This window comes from Pteropus medius, unplaced genomic scaffold, assembly GCF_902729225.1.
Source record: "Pteropus medius unplaced genomic scaffold, Ma_sr-lr_union100, whole genome shotgun sequence".
NCBI classification, from domain to species: domain Eukaryota; kingdom Metazoa; phylum Chordata; class Mammalia; order Chiroptera; family Pteropodidae; genus Pteropus; species Pteropus medius.
The window spans coordinates 42,644,292-42,665,885 of record NW_024354875.1 but is presented as its reverse complement, the minus strand read 5'-3'; the positions used below and the strand labels follow the sequence as shown (position 1 = coordinate 42,665,885).

Sequence of the window (21,594 nt, the reverse complement as noted above, 5' to 3'; positions counted from 1 at the left end):
ATGTAAGTATTTAGAGTATCTAGCACCCTTTGAGTATTGCTCTACCTACATTTTATAATTTTTGTTTTGTAGCATTTTGCTATTATTTGGTTGTAAGAATTTATTAATTTCTACTTTTTATGATTTTTTGGAAGCCATGAGTTATTCTGAAGAGTGTTTTTAATCACTAAACATATGAAGTTTTACATGATATGCATGATTTACATGAAACAGATCTTTTGAAATATATTGAGGCTTGCTGTATGGCATGATCGAATTTGGTAACGATTCCAGGTATGCTGGCAAAGAATATATATTCTGCAACTGATGTGTGCCGCAGTTTATATATGTCCACTAGATTACATCTTCGGTATTTTTACTAATCTCTTTCTGCATATTATCAATTTTTAGAGAGACATATTAAAATATCCATTATGATGACAGATTTATTCCTTTCTCCTCGTAGTTTTGACCATTTTTTGCTTTATATATTTTAAATATATCTTTTTAGTTGTATACAAGTTTGGAATGGTTTTATCTTCCTGTGATTGAACTTTTTATATTAGTTAGAAATCCTTTTTGCCTTTAGTAATGCTTTTTCCTTAAGTTTCTTGTTTTTGTTTTTGTCTTTGTTTTACCAGATACTAATAGTTCTGTCACCTTTCTTTTGGCTATCGTTTGCTTGGTATATATTTTTCATAAATTTTCTTTCAGATATTTTGTGTCTTCATGTTCTAAGTATGTTTTTTTACAAAGAGTCTAGAATTAGTTTTATTTTAAATCTAGTCAGTTAATATTTATCATTTAATTGGAGAGAGAGGATAATTTACATAATAACTGATATATCAGGATTTATTTCTCCATCTTATATTGTGCTTTCTATTTGTCAACCTTTTAAAAATATTTTTCTCCTTTCTTCCTTCTTTTACAATGATAAAGTTTTTTTCTTAATTCCTAAATTCTGTTTTTCAATTCTTTAATAGACTGAAAGTCATATATTACTATAATTTTTGTGGTTACCTTAAATGATTTAATGTGCATATTTAACAAAAGTCTAAAGTTAATAAACACATTTATTCTCTGGAACAACACAAAAATTTAGACTCTAATTGCAATCATTATTATATTTTTTCTAAATCTGCTGTTACTATTGACAGTCATTTGTCCTTTTCTTGTACTTTCAATTCTCTCTTTCATTTATTTGAATATATGAAAGTCTTCTTTTATATTCTATAATAATTCTCAAGTCTTTGAGGTATGATTTCTCTGTTGTTTCTGCCGACTCTGACTCATGGTTTCCTTCCTTAATGTGTTTTGAGATATCTGATATTGAACTTACTTATTTTTGGAAATTTATCTGTGAAAATTTCTTAAGGCATAATTTGAGAAGCATCCTTCTACAGAGATTGTGTATGTCTAAGCATATATGTATATATTTATGTATGCATGTTTTAATGTATGTATATGTGTTTGTGTGTGTTTATGTGTATATGCATATATGTGTGTTTATATATATGTGCATGTGTGTTTGACAGGCGGCTGGAAGTACTACACCAGGGACTGCTTTAAATTGAATTTAGCTTTATATTTTTAGGATCACTCAGGTTGTATGAATTACAGCCTAACTTGCATGGACTCTGCTCTTTTTTCCATACTCTCTTAGGAAACTCCCTACTCTGTCCAGTTCTATATATTTTTAGAATTCCTCAAAGTTTCTGGTCTGTTAACATATCCTCATCTATTATCAGTAGCTGATACACATCTCCCCTCCCCCAGCCCAGTTTACCCTTCATTGAAGAGTGGCTCTTCAAGTTCCCTGGCTTTTTAAAGACTTAAATTTTCTGCTTTGTGTAGTCCCAAGACTTTGTTTATTACCAATCATGTAACTTTTAAAATCCATAACTGCTAGTAGACGGGATTAACAGATAATTTAGGGTAGCTGCTAGTGTTAATGCTTGCTTATACTTTGAAACTTCATTATTTTTGGCCTCCGAGAGCTGCTTTTACTCTCTCTCAAGATAATCCACACATTTAAAAAGGTGGCTTTAATATTTAATATTAAATTTTTAAGTAGAAGATTTGTAGGGTACCTAGTCTACCATGTTGCAGAACTTTCTTTGTACTTCCAACTTTTTATTTTTTATGTTTTAGTTATTCAGTGCATAAAGATTCACGATTATGTCTTCAATGTAAAATTTACTCTTTATCAATATAAACTGTTCTTTATTCCATTTAAATCCTTTTTGAATCCTACTTTATCTAGTAATGTGTCTAGTATAGCTCTGCACATCTCATTATTAACTTTTCTGTATAATTTTGTTTAATTTTCTGTATAATTTTGTTGGTTTGTATTTCTTTAAAAACAATTTAATTGCATTTTATTTTTGAAACTGTGAGAATATCTTTGTTTTCTAATTAACCCCTTTCCCATTTGCCCCAAGAATACTCTCTGGTGGCGCTCATGGCTGCAGCATTTACCCCGAGATAACTTGTGGATTACAGTCTTAACCTTACCCTCAAAGTTTGCCAAGAAACATCTCGCTTTTATTATTTTTATATCACTCTAGTATATTGATAGTCTTTGGAAACAAATGACATCACTCTATTTATAGCATTCTGTTTTTAGTAGTATTTCCATTTAGTGGTATTTCCATTTTCAAAATATAGTAATTCTCGATCGCTGAAAATGTCAAACCCTAGAAAACGTAACATTCTTACTTGTGATGTTAAATGAACACTGGCAGCAAGTTGCACTTTTTTTTTTTTCTAAATGGGCAATGGGTTAAAGAATTTAACTTATTCACGTTTACTATGAAAATTGAGATAAGAAGACTTAATTTGGCTCTTTCCCCATCATTCGCAGTACTGATAAGCTTTTTTACCACTCCTTTTTGTCTTTTGTTAATTTCAAAGTATTAATTTTTTATTGTATTGTTTTCAATTAAAAACAATTTTGACCTTTTATTTCTCCACGGAATCTGTAACAATACCATAATGAATTCCCTTATTTAAGTTGAGGGATTATTTATCCCTTTAACTCCTTTCTACTTCTACTTGGCCTCCCAGTGTTTGCTAAAAAATCAAGTTTTTAGATCTAGATTGTTAATAAGACATTATGTGTGTGTGTGTTTTTTTCAAGAATAGTCTTAGAATATTTTTTAGAAATTCTTCAAAGTTTCTGGCATTTTAGTAGCATCCATTCTTATTACCTATTACTGATGAAAAATTTTTTCCACCTGTATTTTGTTTCTTTGCTTACTTTAATAATAATTAATTGAGACAGAGGAATTAAAAGCAGGTTAAAAATCAAAGAAATAACATTCAGAGTTCAGAAAATTAAATTTTCCCTAAATTCCATTTCACTTGGGTATACCAGCGCTGCCTCTACATGTTGATATACCATTAAAACGCATGAATCCAACTTCAAGCATATTAACGAATAATGGAGATCTTTACTACAGCTTTTCTTAAAGAATTGTTTATAGTTCCTTTTCTTGAAGCCATAAATTTATTTACTTCTGATAAATTGTGTAAGTTTCACTGGGAATTAAAAGATTTAGATTCTACTCCACTTATGTTATTAGACTTGGGAAATTTTACTTAAAATCTCTGGAGAAGACGACATTATGTATGGAAAGTCACTGTCCTTGTAACTGCAAGGTTTGAGTTTGAATCCTGACTATAGCTACCTGCTGGTGTGTCACTGTGTGCCTTCATCTGTAAATGGGTACTACTACTTAACGCTTAGGATTATTTTGAGAATTAAGTGAGAGAGCATATGTGCAAAACTTAGTACAGACTTGATCCATAGTAGATGCTTAATAATGTTATAGCACAATAGGAAAACAACAAATAAAGATATCTCAAAATAAGAGATTTGAAAAATAAATAATTTAACCAAAGTATTGATTCATTTCACTGAAAAAAAGACTACATATATAGATAGTCTTTTAAAAGTAGTATTCTTCCCACTCCTGCAGTGTTTTGATGTAGCTTGCTCTCTAATGATAGCCTTTTAAAGAGAAAAAAGTTTCCAACACAGGCCGTTAAAGGTATTGGTTGTTATGGAAACCATAGTCTCTAAACTAATCAGCAAATCTAGAATCTGATAATGTTGAAGGAAGAGGCTTTCTCCCTTGAGAAGAGAAAATCTGTTCTTTCTGGTAGAAGAGGTGGGGATTCATTCTGGCAGCTAATATGTGATGATGTAATGCTACTGATTTTCCTTTTTCTTTGGCCTTGAGGTAAGGAAACAAAAACTTGGCTCTAAAGAAAGATTCAGAAAAAATTTCAATTTCCAGAAGATTATTCAAATTTATTTACAAAATCACATATAGATTAAAAAGGGATTGACATAAATTAATGGTTTTTGAGTAAAGACTTAATTGTTCTTAGGTTTTTGTACTGTTTTTTCTTTGAATATACATCATGTTTTTCAAATGGTGACAATACTGGTTGTGTTCTTTAGCTTGAAATTATAAGAAAAATATAAATGGGACACATCCTTCAGTTAATCCTTTGCAAAATCATAAACATTACCACTTGGCCAAGTTTTCCTAAAGAAACAGGGCAGAAATATTTAAATGAGTGCTAGACTATCAAATTATGATATTGTGTTAATAGCACTATTATGTTAACATCTTATACTGAAGAGAATAAATAGGATTCTTTGGGTACATTCAAAAGAAGGTTGAATCCTACTTCTCAATCTCATATAAACTCACTTAACTCTTGTAGCTTTCTTTCATTTGCACTGAGCACAGTTTGTGATTAACTATCTGTGTACCACTCCAGGGAGTGGAGATATGGCAGTATACAAGACAAAGTCCCTACTGTGATAGAGTTTCTAGTCTAGTGGAAGGGGATAATAATATAAAATATATAAATAAACGAATAGTATAATTTAAAATAGTTGTTATCACTTTGAGAAATAATCATATAGGACAATTATGGAAGACTTTTAGAAAAAGGTAATCAAAGAAGACCTCTTAAAGGGAGTGACATGTGAGCTGAGACCTAAACAACCAGGTAAGAGCATTCCAGGCACAGAATATAGAAATGGGAGTAACCTTGGGATGAAGTTGCAGAAAAGTCAGTGAGGCTGGAATGTCCTGTGGAGTGGGGAGAAAGGATGACAGGGAATTATAACAGGGGCCAGTTCATGTCTTATGGGACATAGGTAAGGACTTTGGATCTCATTTTATTTGTTATGGGAAACTATTGGCAGATTTTAACTGCCATAATTAGTAGGGTAGTAATAGGATCTGATGTAACCTCTGAGAAGAGAACTTAGAGTTCTCTAGTGGGGCAAGACTAGAAGCTGGGAGACAAGGTAGGAGCCTGTGGCAATGGTTTGGGCCAGAGATGCTGCTGGACTGGAGGAAGGTGTGAGCAGGAGAGATGATAGATGTGGTTGGATTCCTTTAGTTTGGACATTATTCCAACAGGACCTTTTGCTGGATTGGCTGTGAGGCTGGAGAGAAAGGAAGGGCATCTTTCAGCATTTTGTTCTGAGCAGATTGTGGTGCTCTTACTGAACTGGGATAAGGATTAATTTGGGATAGAAAATCAAGAGTTTGGTTTTAGACATGTTAAGTACACAGTGGATATTAGAAATCAAGTAGAATCATCAGTAGGCCATTGGATATTCAATTTTGGATCTCTGAGGAGGGTACATGGTTGAAAAATTAGAGCCATCAAGGTATTGTGAGTGTGTAAGTCCATGGGGTTGAAAGAGATGGCTAAGGAGAAAATGTAGATAAAGAAGAGAGGAGAAGCAAGGGCTGCGTCCTGGGGCTCTATAATATTGAGAAGACAGACAAAAGTAAAGGAATCAGCAAAGGAGACTGGAAAAAAAATAGCCTGTGAAGTGGAAGAAAACCAGCACCTAACACAACGCATCATTTGGCACATAGTACACGTTCCATACAAATCTGCTGAAGGAAAGCATATATGATCTGGCCTCTGCTTCCTCTGCATACCACTTCTCTTCATCTCCTACCACTCCTCCATTTCCACCCTACGTTCTAACCAGACCCAATGACACCTGCAGCTCCTCAAATGCACCAGACACTCATCTATATCTCTGTGCATTTGCATGTATTCTTCCCTCTGCTTCAAATGCCTTCTCCCTTCTGCTCCCATTCCCTCTTCCAACTGTTCTTGGGAAATCTCTGTGCCCATCAGGAAGGGCAAATCCCCCTTCGCTATGCACTAAGAGGACCAGGGACTTACTCGTAATATAGCATCTATTATGTTGTATTAACATTCTTAATTATCTTTACCTTCCACCAGATTTGGAACTAGCTGAGGACAGGGATGGTATCTGTCATTTTAATACTCTAATACCTAATGTAAAATTTGACAGTTATAGTCACTTAACAAGTGTAATGCTTTTTAAACAAATAAACAAAGGCATGATTCAATTTTTGAGGTTCAGTCTAACTTCCTAAACAACTTTAAGTTGTTTCCCCTCACTTATGTATTACCTTTAAATTCCATGAGTAGGTTTCTGGTTAGTTTACTAAACGCAGAGAACAAGATGGCACAACATCTCAGAATTCTCTGCTTTGTGCTTATTTTACTGAAGCAGAAGATACTTTCTGTTCTGTGCATATCACATCCACATTTAACACAAAAGAAGTTTCCTTTGACAGGGTTTTAGAAACTTAACCATTTCATCACAGAACAATTTAGATATCACTGGTGTAGAGGAGATAAAGGCATACGGCTTGGTTCAATTCATGTCATAAAGGTTCCTTAGCAGTCAGCATAGTCAGTGGCTTTATGTAAAATGCTCCTGTTCTTTTGAAAATATTTCAAAGATCCTATAAAAATCATGAATGACTGGACTAATCTCATTGAATCACAATGCTGCTCAATCAACCTCATATTTAGTAATGAGGCAAAACTTTTTAAAGCTGCCGCTTTCTTGCCTGATGCTGTTAAAACACAGACGTCACACAGTTGTGATGTGGAACCAAAACCCTCCGTGCAGGTCAGATTTCATCAGGGTTCTGTAACCAGAGTTCTGAAACCAGGACAGGTAACTGTTTCTATTTTCATTTGCAAATGAATGGGCATAGCAAGAAATAAGAAAAGTTCATATCAAATGAACTTTTACAAAGAACGAATTTAACCTTGGAGCTAGTGTTAACAGCTAAAACCTAAACTTATTTAAGAAATATTTAAAAAGTGAGTCATGTTCATGTTATTCATCCTTCTAGAATTCTGGTACAATTGTAAAGAGTGTCAAACCATATTTTTTCAGTTTGGGAAACAATCATTTTGTAAATAGTACAGTATTTTCAGTCATTTTAGTTGAACCTTGAGCATCTGCCCAGTACGCACGTGCCTTATAACATGTCCCTTGTAATTAGTTTTGTTGAAATATGTTAACTTCAATAAATATGTTAATAAGTGGGAGAAAAACCCTGAGGAATGATAGAGAAAATCTGGGAAGAAGGCTAAAGAAAGCAATAAAAAACATTAAAGGATTATAAATGTACTGTCCTTAAGAACTTCATAGGAACACAGATCTAGGAATGATTTTGGCGGAAACTGGAAAATATGTTTTGGGCAATATGGTAGTAAGAAATCTTGCATTTCCTTCTCACTATGGGAACCTTGACCAGAAACTTGTTAAGTGAAGATGTGGTAATGAATAAACTTAGTTAGGAGTGAAAAATGACTGAAGCTGGTGGCTTAAGTTCATGCAAGGAATTTAACAACCAATCCAATCATAACTAGATGGTCTCTTTTCCTATCATGACTTAACTTGCTGCAGCAGAGATTTACATTAGATATAAAGAAAATATGCTGTGATTGAAATAATTACAAGACATCTTAATGGGCCATCTAGGAAAGTGTTGGGGTATTCTTTCTTAGCAATTGCTAAAAACGGAACTGGTATTGAGGGATGGTTCTACGCAAAAGTGAAGACTAGCACAGCAGAAGAAAGTCTTAAAAAAAATATATATGGTTTCAGAAAAAAATTTAACTTTGAATGGTGAACACACAATGCAATATACATATGACATATTGAATTGTATATTTGAAGCTTACATAATTTTATTAACCAATGTCACCCTAATAAATTGAAAAGAAAAATTGAATCCAGAGGTTCCCAAACTTGTCTGCACATCAGATTACCTGGAGATCTTTACAAAATTCCAAGGTCCAGACCATGGCCAGGACCAATGAAATCACAATCTCTGGGGCTGAGACACAGGCATCAGGAACTTTGGAAGCTCCACAGGTATTTCCAATGGGCAGCCAAATTAGGGTACCATGGATCTAATCTAATGGTCCCATGTGATAGATGAAGAAATTGAGGCCCAGGAAAAGAAAGGAACTTTCCCAAACCTGCCAGGGCACTGAATACCAGAGGAGAATGAAAGCCCAAGTGTCTTGACTGATCTGATACACAGGGCATGTTTTACAAGAAAAGAAGAAAAACAAGCAACTTGTTTATGTTTATGAAATCAATATTATCATTATAGATAATTTAAAAACATTAAAATTGCAAATGAAAATTACTAATCGCTCAACCTTATCATCCAGAGATAAATGATTAATTGATATCTTTGCATTTCTTCCTACTCTTTTCCCAAAGTCCATGTGTACTTTCAAATTTTTGTAAAAGTTGGGATCTTCCCCATGAGGACGGCAGTAGGATTTCTGGAAAGCCGGGGAGCTAGAAGTACAGGTGATGCTCGGGGATACTGGCCTCATCTTGGCTTTTTCCTCCCCTTCCTTTGATGGATACACGGCACAAATCCCCAAATTTCCTGATTTCTGCATTTAGCCTGAGAACCAAATGGGCTCAGGATGAACTATGTAAGTCTTGATTAATGATGAAAAGCCCAAACATAAAAAGCCTGCCTTACTGACTTAGTGTCACCAACAGCTGCACACTCATAATAGGGACTCTAGAGGAAGCCTGACTGAGAAGCTGCACTGATTCCACTCCTGCGGTCAGTTCACTCCCATTATGCCTGGGACCCTTGCCTGAATAAGTCAGGGCCTCTACCTTAATTTATAGTGGTCTGCGTATACATGTGTATATGTGTCTGCATATACGTGTGTGTTCCAACCCGTCCCAGGCAACCTGAAGGATGCAAAGCTATTATTTTGAGTAGGGTATAAGCTTATTTTTGATCCAAATAATGACTGTGATTTGGTGAATCCATAAAATCAGACTTACAAATAAAAGAAATAATTCCAGTTTTGAAGACTGTACTGTGCTATTGCCACCTGGCCAGCTAAACCTATAACTAATTTATGAGATGACTCTTCAAATCTTACAATTCAATGTCTGTTCACCACCATAGGGACCAAATATTTTAATATTAGAAAACAAAACAAAACAACAACAAAAAACACCCCAGCTTATTTTGAAAAGGAAGACTATCTTTAGACCAAATGAATCATAAGGAATGACTTAGACAAGAAAGTGGTTAACTTCCAATGTAGCTTTCTCAAGTGCATTCTTTACATTGGGAGTTACGTAAAGGGCTTCGACAAACACCCTTTTACCATCACACACAGTTGAGTTTAATTGGGGGCAACACACTCAGATTGGTTTTACTTATTCGGTGAAGATCAAATCTTTTTTCACATTTAGGTTTAGAGAGAGAGCGATCTATCTACTTTCCTGTAATCAGATCAAGCAGTCAATCCTGTATTTGTCTGCGTTGTTACTTCAGAGATGTGCAGAACACAGAAATAGAATATTTGATTACTCATCCCTTTTCTATGACTATCCAAGCTTTTTGCTGTAGGAAGCAAATGGTGCTTAATAACCATAATAATTTGATCTGGGGTCTTGACTTGATGTCGTTTATTTATCTATCCATTTTTACTCTTTGGATACAAGGTAACTAAGATAGGATCTCCCTGTAGATTTTTTTTTCTCAGATTTCATCATGCAGTTCAGTTTTTCACAGGAAATCAAATTAGTTTCCAGTTATTTACATGTGGCTCAGGTACTGGTGTTGATAATTTCCAGCTATGTTTTAATGTCTCTCTACCTTTTACTTACTCTATCTCCATGCCTCCAGCCCTCTTGGTCCAGTAAAGGTAGCTGCCCTTGTCAGGGGTTAATGTGCATTTCAGAGAATACCATGTAATTTTAGTATAAATTAGAATCAATGTAATAAATAATCTAATGGAAGATAAAATCTGATTTAAAAAAATACATCTCCAACCAAATTCCAAGTTCTTTCCGAGTGATTCTTAATATTGTTTACTATCTGAATTCAGAAGTTCCTCCCTCTATCAACAGTGGCAAAGGAATGTGTAAGTGTGGGTTCCAATTCTGCCTGAGAAAGTGTGTGTTTGGGCAAGTCCCTTGGTATCTCTGAATTTTAGTGCTTCTCCACAGTGATGGGCTGGGCCCTATGATCTCTGGTATGAGGCACAAATGCTAAGATGGCCTGTGGTATCTCTCACAGAAGAGTACCAGAGGTTCCAGAGAAGACTGGGGACCTCTGGGAATGTGATTGTGATCTGTGATGGTTAATTTTATGTGTTAACTTGACTGGGTCGCGGAGTACCCGGATATTTGGTTAAACGTTATTTCTGTGTATGTGTATTGGTACACTGAGAGAAGCAGGTAGCCCTCTGCAATGTGGGAGGGCATCATCTAATCTGCTGAGGGCTTGAATAGAACAAAAAAGCAGAGGAAAGGAGGTCATTCTCTCTGCCTGTCTACTTGAGCTGGGACATTGGTTTTCTCCCGTCCTTAGATCTTTCGATTTGGACTGAAACTACACCATCAGCTTTCCTGGGTCTCCAGCTTGCAGATGGCAGATTGTGAGACTTCTCAGCCTCTATAATCACGTGAGCCAATTACTTATAATAAATCTCAATCTCTTTGTCTCTCTCTGACTCTTTCTGTTTCTTACTGTCTCTCTCTCTCTGGTTCTGTTTCTTTGGAGAACGCTGACTAATACGAGATCTAAGAGACTGATGAGTGATCATCTGAGAGGAAGAGGTAGAACTGGTTACCCTCATGTAAAAGGACTGCTTTCTTAATCAACAATATGTGTTTATGTATTGAACATCAACTTTGTACCCATAATTGTATGGTACATTATATGCCTTAGTCGCATAAGTAAAGGAAATTCAAGATGACACTTTGCTCACGGGGAGTTTACTGATTCTCTACTGAACTCTGTATGGTTGTGCATTTGATGTTCTATTTACTAAACCAATGAGAAGTTTAAGTGTTTGCCATCAGACAATCATTCAGTATTTTGATTTTATTTTATAAAAAGTCTTTCAAAACCAAATGGATAGATAGCTCTACTGACTTGCATATAAAATTAAAGATGAGAACTATTTATAAATTTATCTACAACTTCTTATATTATATCCCTTTATACTTTCATCCATATCACCTACAAAGGTTTATCACAAGTCACTCTACAATAATTTTTATCTATGTTTCATATTGTTTTTGGAAATAATTTTTTTTTAATTTAAAATAGAAGGAAATCAAATCAATATAAGAACAATGGAAATTTTGCTAGTTTCCCAATAATGTACAACATATCTAATCTTCGTGTGATCTAGCTACAATTTGACATGGGAAACGTATTAGCTAACATGGCATTATACGCGTTAGGAAATCTGTATCTTAAGCAGTTAATCTTAAGATTCCTTCAATATTGCCCAAAGAATATTTTCATACATTTTCAGATTTTCTCTTTTTTTAATATTGAATCTAATAAGAATGATCTAAGTTGTGTTTAATCCATTAATCTCTTTTACCTACTTCAAAGAGGTGACACTGTCATAGAAAGCAAAAGAAAAAAAATATTAGGGAGTAAATACAGATATTTCTTGGTAGGAGGGCACCCACGTCAGCAGTTTCTTACTTAATCTTATATTAATAAAAGCAGTTCCCAGAATGGTTTCCAATTTCCTTCAATCATTTAGTATTTCTGAGGTGCCTATCAGATCTACGGTATACACCCAGAGATTAATTTCAGGTGAAACAAAATTTCTATACGAAAAGACTTTTTAAGCTTATGTCACAAGAGCTGGTTTTAGCTATTGCGTTGTCTTGAACATGGTGTCTCCTAGTTAAACTTAAAAGAGAGATAAAGAATGTAACCCATATTTCTAGAACAAGGAATTGCTAGTTAGCATTAAACTCTTACTATCCAAGTTCTTCTGATTTGCCTATAATTATTCATAAAGTGCTGTTGAAAGAAAAGTTAGCCTGAGGCTTGAAGAGGAGTTATCTTGAGGGCTGTGTCCTCTGAGATAAGACATAGGAATGGAAAGTTAGGAGGTGGCTTTCAGTGAGGCTTATCATGAAGAGAGGTCTAAGTGCTATGGGTAAGAAAAGGCAAGTCCCTGACCAGATCCTTGGTGCAGGGATGAATGTTCCCCTAAGGAACATGGACTGTCACAGATCTTTGTTTATTCTCCCTTGGGTATCAGAAAAGATAGTCTGAGGACCAGTAGAAATGAGAGTGAGAGTAGTTTGAAAAATGATATTCTAGGATGAATAAATACGTTGTTTCTGTGCTACATGGGTAATTGTCCCATTTTGAGACAGTAAAATGTGCCGGGGATGGAGATGGGGAAGAGAATAGCGGAGTAGAACTGGGCTGGGGGTTGAGAAGACTAGAACAATGCCACAGTCACCTCTGTGCTTAGTGAGTTACCCAATACATGACAATTAAAAAAAAGAAACATTTATTATTTCATACAGTTTCCAAGGGTCAGAAATTTGGGAGTAGCTTAGCTGGGTGGTTTTGACTTGGTCTCTCTCAGGATGTTGGAATTAAGCTGCTAGCTAGGGCTGCAGTCATCTCAAGGCTCAACTGGGTCTGAGGAATCCTCTTACCAGATGGCTTACTCATGTGGCTCTTAACAGGAAGCTTCTCAGGTCCTTGCTGGCTATCGATAGAAGGCCTTACTTTCTCACCTGTTAAGGGTCCTTGTGACATGGAAGCTGGGTTTCCCCAAGAGCAAGCGATGCAAGAGAGAGAGAGCAAGGAGGCCACCATACCTTTTATGGTCTAATTTGTAAAGTCACACACCATGACTGCCACTTTATTCTATTTATTAGAGTGAATCGCTAAGCCCAGCCCATGCTCAAGGGGAGGAAATTAAGCTCCACATTTTGAAAGGAGGATTGAAGAATTTGTGGACATTTTAAACTACCATAAGCAAGATCCCAAGTGAAGCTCAAGGGGAAGAGAACTGGGACATGGGAAGAGTTCCAAGCTCTAGAAGTTAAAGGTTTTTGTAGGATTTAATACAAAGGCTCAATTAATTAGCCAAAAAGATTTAAAGTTATGCTTTCTATTCTTCTTGCTTCTGACCACTATACTTTCCTTTGTCCATACATTTTTACTTTTCCTCATTCACTTATTTCATTATTCGTTTCCAAAATTTGCTCACCAGAATATCTCCCTCAGAGTAAAGGTAGAGCTATGAAAATATTGGTTAAAATGCATACAATCTTCATAATAATATTGGAGCCAAGTGAAAGGTGACTTTGAGTCCAGGGGCACAAAACTCATCTTCTGTCAGTCAGTAGGTCTATGAGATTTCTAAAGCACTCATTACAAGAGAGGCTTAAATGAAATAGATGCATTAGTGACATAAATTGCTATTTTGTTCATTTATTCATCTAGCAAAAACTTATGAAGCCTTGCTCCGTGCCAGGTTCTCTGAAAAGGTGAGAACATAAGGAAGAACAACACACTCTCCTGCCTGTAAGAGGTCACAGTCTAGTGTGGAGATGGCTGTGTAAGCCCATAATAACTATACCTAACGTGATAAGCTATACTTGAACGATCTCCTAAGCTGCATATTCCTGCGATTCTTCCAGCTCATTAAGGATAGAGACTGTCTTATTCAATTTTCTATTCCTAGCACCCAACCTGGCCTGTTGAAGAAGCTTAAGCATGTCTGATGAATTTGCTGCTAAATCCAGTTAATTTTAAAGGCTGAGGCACCTTGTGAGAGTAACTAGCTAAACACAATACTAGATGCTGGCTGGCTCTTTCCCTCCCTGCTAACAGTGATAAAGGAAGTCTTTTTGGTGTGTGGTTGCAGGTGTGCAGGCTGCCCATGTGACCTTCTCCCTCCTCCGCAGATGCAATACAGTTCTCTCTAGGGGTCTCTCTTCCTAGGAGGCAGCTTTGGGCCTCACTGAACTCCTGGGGCTCCTTCCCTGCTTCTCACTTCATGCCTCGCTGTGCTTCCTTCCTAGGGACTTGTTGTAGCTGACTGTGCGCTTAGGCTGCTAGTGAGGAAGAAAATCTGGGAAGAAGCATGGGGGGAAGCTCCTCTCCTTTCTTGTTCAGGGAAGATGCGTTTTTGTTTGTTTGTTTGATTTTTGTTTTTTCGGTTTTTTAAAAAAAAGCCCAGGGTAAGAATATTTGGCTCTTTGTCCTAAAGTTATAATACTTTGAGCAGAAATAATTTTTTTTCAATAAAATGTAAGATATGGAGGCAAAAAGCCTCAAGGTCTCACTAAAACTAACAGTTTATCTTGAGCTTGAGCACTATCAGCCTTTGTGCTTAAATGGGTTCTCAGGTAATTTACAATACACAATAAATGTGGATGTGGCATTATCTGTCTTTTCTTTGGCAGAAGATATGTATTGTAGGACATTTTAGCTCAAACATTACTTGAAATGCATGTTGTCCGGAGTTATTTCATATCAGTAAGAACTAGTTTGTTCCATGCAAAATACAAAACATGCCCAGTGTTATTCCATGGCAAGATGGTTGGTGCCACCTGCATTCTTATAAGTGCATCTCATTGATTGACATTGAGACCAAGACAACCACAGAAGACACTTTAGCACAGTTCTTGGCAGAAACCTGTATGCTATAGGCAGAATTGTTTATTTATATCAGCTATGAAAATGCAGATACTAAATTATATTAGATGACGGCACTTTATATGCAATGACAGACAGAAAGAACTGCCCACATTATGTGATTAATAATTATCCATCCATTTATTAATTCAATAAATATTTACTGAATACTTGTTAAGTACCAGACATTGTTCTAGATATTGGGGTACAGCAGTAAATAAGAGACTGGTCCTCTTTTCTCACGAAGGTTATATTTTAAAGTGGAAAGACAGACAGCAAACAGACAAATAAAAAACAACCAGAAAAAAACAGTGATAGATGTAAGGATGAAAAATAAAACTCCAAGTGCTGTGATAGCGACGGGGTGGTCAGGTTCAACTTTTCTGAGGCACTGACACTCAAGCTAAAACTTGAATGATAAGAAGAAGCCTGCCACATGAGGATCTGGGGGAAGAGTGTTCCTTGCAGAGGGAAGACAGAGTAGGGACAGTAGACAATGAGAAAAAGAACAGCAATGCCCGTGGAACTCATGAGGAAAAGAAAGAGCTGGCAGAGCAACCAGGTGCAAGGTCATTACGCAGGATGATGACTAAATAAATAAATAATAGATAGATAGATAGATAGATAGATAGATAGATAGATAGATAAAGTCGTCTTTAAGAATGACATATAATGTGAAATAAAGGAATATTGGAATCAGATGATATCGAAATATAAAATGGGGACTGGAAAAATTTTATTTGGAAAATGATTTTCGTCTGGGTCTTACTAATGTCGGAACTGTCGCTGATGAAGGCTGTCTGCACCATTATTCATCTTGAAACGAAGAATGAGGCACTCTTAGTTCTTCAAGAATCTTATGTCCCACTATAACTCACCACTTTTTCCTTGATTAACAACATAATACGTGTTTATGATAGAACATTTGGAAAATACAGATAAGCTAAAGGAAGAAATAAAATCACTCCAAGTCTAGCCACCCGAGAATAACTGTTAACATTTGGGCACAGACTTTATTTATGCTTATATAGTGTAGTAATTCAGAATATGGGCTCTGGAGTAGGGGAAAATCATGGCTTTGTAACTTGCTAAACGAGGGTTGCTTATTTTTCAGTCTATTTTAACTGCTTATAAAGTGACGCTTAACCATCTGCAATCTCTTTAAGGCTCAGTTTTCTCATCTGGAAAGTGAGAATAGTAATATTACCTTCTTTATAGGACTGCTGTGAGGATTGACTGAGAGGCAATGTAATGCTCCTGACTGAGTGCTGGGCACACAGTACGTACTTTGACTTGTTAGGCATTATGCTATTACTATTTTAGAAAGTTGGGATTGTATTGTAAAGCTGTTAGTATATAAATTATTATTTAATTTATCACTAGACATTTTACATGATCTTAAATACATTTTTATAATGTAGTTTTTAATGGTTACATAGCATTTTACTGTAGAGATATAACTTAATTTTCTATTATGAGACATTTAGGCTGTTTCCAAATTTTCACTGCTTAAAACAATTCTACAGATAAAATCTTGCAAACTTTCATGGGTATTCCTCTAGGATAAAATCTAAGAAATTGCTGGGTCAAGGGCATGTATATTTCCAAGACCCTGATACATTTCATTATGTCCTCTACTATGAATTTAGATTATATTTTGGATAAGAATAATGTCAGGAAGTAACCAGTCCGTGTATGTGTGCAGTTTTGAGGTCTGATTTACCATCAGCTTAGTGAAACACTACCCGCCCCCCACTTCTTTTCTCTACACCTGTGCATACCTTCTGGTCAGCATCATCCTCCCTCATTCCTTAGGGAAACTTCTCAGTTCCAAGCTTCCGGCTGAACAAATTTGCTTATAATTTTCTGATTTGCTGGGAATTCTGTCCTTAATATTCATAGGGTTTTAGTGTATCAGAAATCCAATCCCCTCATCTTAGAGATGAGAAAAAAAGTAGAGGGAGCAAGTGATTTGTCTAAGTTGGTTTTCTGGTCCATGCTATTGTTAAGACAGTTAATAAAAGCTGGCTTTCTTTATCTGTAGTGCCTAGTTAGGCAGTCAGCTCATGTAGACAGCCAGTAATGTTTGTTGAATGACTTCCTGAAGTAATTTACAGCTTCCTAGGGATGTGGAAACTGAGATGTGGAAACTGAGGTGTGGATGTTGTCTTGAGCCATTAGTGACAAGTTGGAATAACAACCAAAGTCTCACAATTCCCAGGAGAGACAAGGGAAAACCAGGAAGAGACAGGTTTTGAGGGGTGAGGTGAGCGTCATGTGGAGAAGGAGTTTAACTAATTCTGCCTTGTTCCAGAGAGGGCAAAGCCAAGATTAAAACTGGAAGTTGCTGGTAGGACAATTTTAGCATAATACAGGAAAGAGCTTTTTAATAGTTAGAACTGTCCAAAGCTGAAATAGATTTTCTTGGAAAGAAGTGAGTTGCCCCTACCTGAAAGTGTTCAAGTAGAAACAGGGTTTGTTTAAATAAATAATTTGTCAAATATTCTTTAATAGAAAAAAAATTGTTTTGTGTGCCCAGTTGGAATAGATGACGTTTAATTTAAGGTCTCTGCTGAAACTAAGATTAAATGCTTTTGTGAATGTACATGTAGATATAGATAGATATAGTTATAGATATAGATATATCTGTAAATCCATATCTATATCTAAATATCACACATATAGATAGTTAGATGGATGATTTTTGTCTTGTCAATTCTACTTTGAAACTGAGTCTTTTGAATATGAATACGTTGATTTTCTCATTTTTAAAAGAGACCAGATAAATTTTAATGTCTTTACCTACCCAAGATTCTATTTTTCTAAATAATTTTCTTTTTAGTGTTAATTCAGTATGCTATACACAGTAGGGGTCCAAAAGATAAATTTAAATTAGCTCTTAAGTCTGTAAAAATCTACATTTGACATTAATTGAGTTACAGGCTCCATGCAGCCGGACAATGTGGTCTCAATCAAATATATCAGTTGATCACATTCAAGAGCACTAGATATGCATAAACTTTTTTTTAATTAAAAAAAGTTAAAATTAAAAGAAGAAATCTGGGTGGATTGTACCATGATGGGATAAAAGCGTTCTCTTATTGGGATTCTGAAGGATGATATGTAATTATGGTTGGAATTACTTCCCAGAATATAAAGAATCCTTTTAATATTAACCTGCAAATGTGATTTAATTGGATTTCAAATATGGAATTATCAAAAGACTGCTCACAATAAAAAATTCATCCACATAAATGAACCACATAAATGAACCATATTATAGGAATACTTTCAAATTTCAAGATTTCGCATCAGTAATAGAAGTGGAGATCCTGACAAGTTCCTACTTGGGTTTCCCCTCTCAGAGAGCAATCTAGCAAAGCTCAGAGGAAACTCACAGATGGCATCTGTGATGCACTGTTTGCGATTCCAACCAGAAAGAAAATGGATAAAAACCAGCAAAGATTGGGGGATTTTTTTTTGGCTTCCCTTCCTCCTTTCTTTCTTCCTGCCTCTCCCCTTCCTCTTTTATTTCTTTCTTATTAGAAAGCTAAATAAGGAAATTAATGTTTAAATTAAGTATTTCATTTGATTTATCAACATTGTCATTGTTTTGGATACCCTTAATATCCTCTTTTATTTCTTTCTTATTAGAAAGCTAAATAAGGAAATTAATGTTTAAATTAAGTATTTCATTTGATTTATCAACATTGTCATTGTTTTGGATACCCTTAATGGTAAAGAATTATGGCTCAAGTCAAGATAGGGTCTCCATTGGCTGGAATATCTCAGCTGTGCCTTTGCAGTTAGAAAAATGTATAATATTTCTGGAATGGCAAGACCTTCTATGTTTCAGATATTGTGTAGATGCAAGAGAGATAAAAACATCAGGCATGAACCTTGGCCTCACAGAGAGGCATAAGCAAATGCATAGCACAGGTTCATCATAGAGCCTAGATGAGGCTCCGAGTTCTTTCCGACCCAAGACTTCAAACAGTCACTGCTAATCTGTCATGGAATTGGCATGAGAGGTGACATTTATTAGAATCAAAAGTTCTTTGGTAATAGGTCTCATTCTAACAATTGTAAACATGGTTATTTCATGTCTATAAAGTAAGACCCATTTTGTGTGTGTCCTGAAGATTTTTTGAATTTCACGCTCAGCAACATGAAATGGAAAAACAACTTTAAAAAAGTTACCTCCACTGCTGCTTTTGCCCTTTCAAATTCCTCTTCTAAGGAGTGGTTTCTGGAAAGTAATGCACTGCCCCAGCGCTGTTCTTTAGTCAGTCGAGCCTGAAATAAACCAAACACGTGGCATTACAATATTAGAATCACATAACACAAGAATACAACTATTTTTCCTTTCCCCATGTTCCCCTCAAATTTAAACAGCACCTGCAACTGATATCATTTTTGGAGTACTCTGCAAGCGTGATGTGGCCCAAACTGGAATGGTGCCACAGTGTGTGTAAGCATGCATGCACGATTCTTCCAACAGGGGGTCTCAGCCCTGGTCGTATTAAAACCAATGCCCAGGCCCAACTCTCCAAAGATCTCACTTGAATTTGCCTTGGTGCCAGGCACTGATATTTTAGCGAGCTTGCCTATGTGATTTTAATAGGCAGCTGGGACGGAGAATCTCCCTTAGATGACTAGGCCCAGAAACTGTTACGTGAGCTTTCAGCTTGTTAAAGGGTCAGCTTTAGGTAAAACTGAAAGCTGCAGAGCAGAAAGGTGGCATCTAGGTCTTTCTCCTTATATATGCAGCAGATCCCTATGCTGAACTCTCTTTCCTTCGCCTTCCCTCTACTGGCACACATCTGTCTTATGTCTCATTTCCTCAGGACAATTGTTCTGTTAAATAATAGTCTCTTAGATGAAATCATGACTCATAATGCCAACTGCTTTGTCACAATTAACAGGCAATGTGATATACATCTTAGCTAAATGCAAATATTTCCAGAAGGTCCTACAAAGAGTGTGCCGGAATTTTAAAAATTGTTACTAATTTTTAATTTCATAGACAACTAATATATTTTTTGAAAAAAATTAGATATTTTAGACCTTTTTTCTTTGTAGTTACATGTATATTTATGTACCCATAGGTAGAATATTGCAACGTGTTTTGAAAATTTTTTGAAATATAAATAATATGTTATTCTATAAATTACGTTTTTCTACTCAACAATATATCTTGGAGAGTCTCCACAATTAGTGCTTAAAGATCTACCTCACTCCTCTCTCAGGGGTTTACTGGTCGGTACTACACACTAGTTTGTTCGGAACTCTCTCTTTTTATCTGTGCAATTGCTCATTACCTTCTGCTCTACTGTGGGATCTTTGTGGGTAGGATTTTGTCTGCTAACTTTTTGTACTGTCCCATACCTAGCCCAGGGCCTGGCATGTGATTCATGCCCCAGGAAGGCCGGGATTGCATTGATAAGGCAGCTTGGCCTTGGGGAGTAGGAGGAGAGAGGCTTGTAGAGTGAAGTCCTCCCAGCCTCCTTTAAATCACGCTGGGGGTGCTCCTTGGACCACAGATTGCTCTCCTGCAGGAATTCTTAATCCTGGCTCCTATGGGAATTACTTGAATAAGCCTGGGCTCCACCCTAGACCTATGAAATAAGGATCTCTGGGGGTGGGACCTGGACATAAAGTGTTTCAAAAGTTCCTCTGGTGATTTTGAAAAACGGTCATGTTTGAAAACGACTGTTCTATAGCAAAAGTTTGCTTTTTGCCCAGCATTTACCGTCTATACAGCTCAGCTGCTTTTCATTCTTTCTCCACCATCACTGGTCCTCAAGAGGACCCCGACCTCTTTCTTTCTTTTATTATTATACAGTAGTAACACCAGGGCTCACTACATGCCAGATGCTACTCTAAGTCCTTTAGATACTATAACTCATTAATGTCGACTTCATGACATTGAGGAACAGAGAGCGTGGCTGACTTGCCCCAAGTCTCACAGCCAGTAAGCGGTAGGGCTGGTACTTCAGGGCATGCTCCTAACCATTGCACTTTATTGCTTCTCATAGGAGGCCGTGCTCATTTTAGGAAGATGCAAAAGATTTATACATGGTTGAGGGAGTCAAAAAAGAACCCCTCAAGAATATTGTATGCTGAAAACAATAATAAAGTAATTATTATAAACACTTCTGAGTGTAAACCACTGTCTTAGACTGTATTTTGCTTTAACAAAGATAGAAGGTTAATTTATTAAAACATGTTTTCTCCTCCTTGATGTATTTACTGCTGTGTCCCTAGTATCTCTTGCAAGTAGTAGGTGCTTCATACATAATCAATAAATACTTGTTGAAAATATGCTGTCAAGGAACAGATGAATGAATGAATTAAAGGTATTTCTCTCCTCTATTCCCAGAGCTAACTACATGTTCTCAGTCAAGGCTTCCTGGCCAATCCAGGAAGCTAAGGAGAGTTTACAGAAGTTTGAAAAGAAACTGTTTTTTGTCCTGTGCCCAGAGCGGCAGAGGTCCATGCTAGCAAAGCCCTGGTTTTAGGGTGGAAAATGGCAGCAGGATGTCCTGGTGGGGTGTCTAGTAAACAGCAAGGCCTGTGAGCAGCCCAGGGGTGAGGCCTCTAGAGCAACACCTGTGGTGAGAAGAGGGAGAGTGATGAGGGCATACCGAGGCCTGTCTAGGCATCAGTGCCTTGCTCTCAGATGGACCAGGTTCAATGGCTATCATAATAAGCATCTTCCCTTACTCCCTGTGGAAGATACTACCTGCTCCTAAACCAG

The 21,594-nt window shown here is 36.3% G+C and overlaps 1 protein-coding gene across 6 annotated transcripts in view; it reads right to left on the bottom strand.

Annotated features, from left to right (window-relative positions):
- Nucleotides 1-21,594, bottom strand: part of PEX5L (peroxisomal biogenesis factor 5 like) — a 203,225-nt gene that overhangs the window by 35,695 nt on the left and 145,936 nt on the right. For all 6 annotated transcript variants that reach the window (XM_039855381.1, XM_039855382.1, XM_039855384.1 and 3 more), the window contains one exon: nt 19,035-19,130. In XM_039855381.1, coding sequence (XP_039711315.1) covers nt 19,035-19,130 — 96 coding nt within the window. The remainder of the gene's footprint in view (nt 1-19,034; nt 19,131-21,594) is intronic.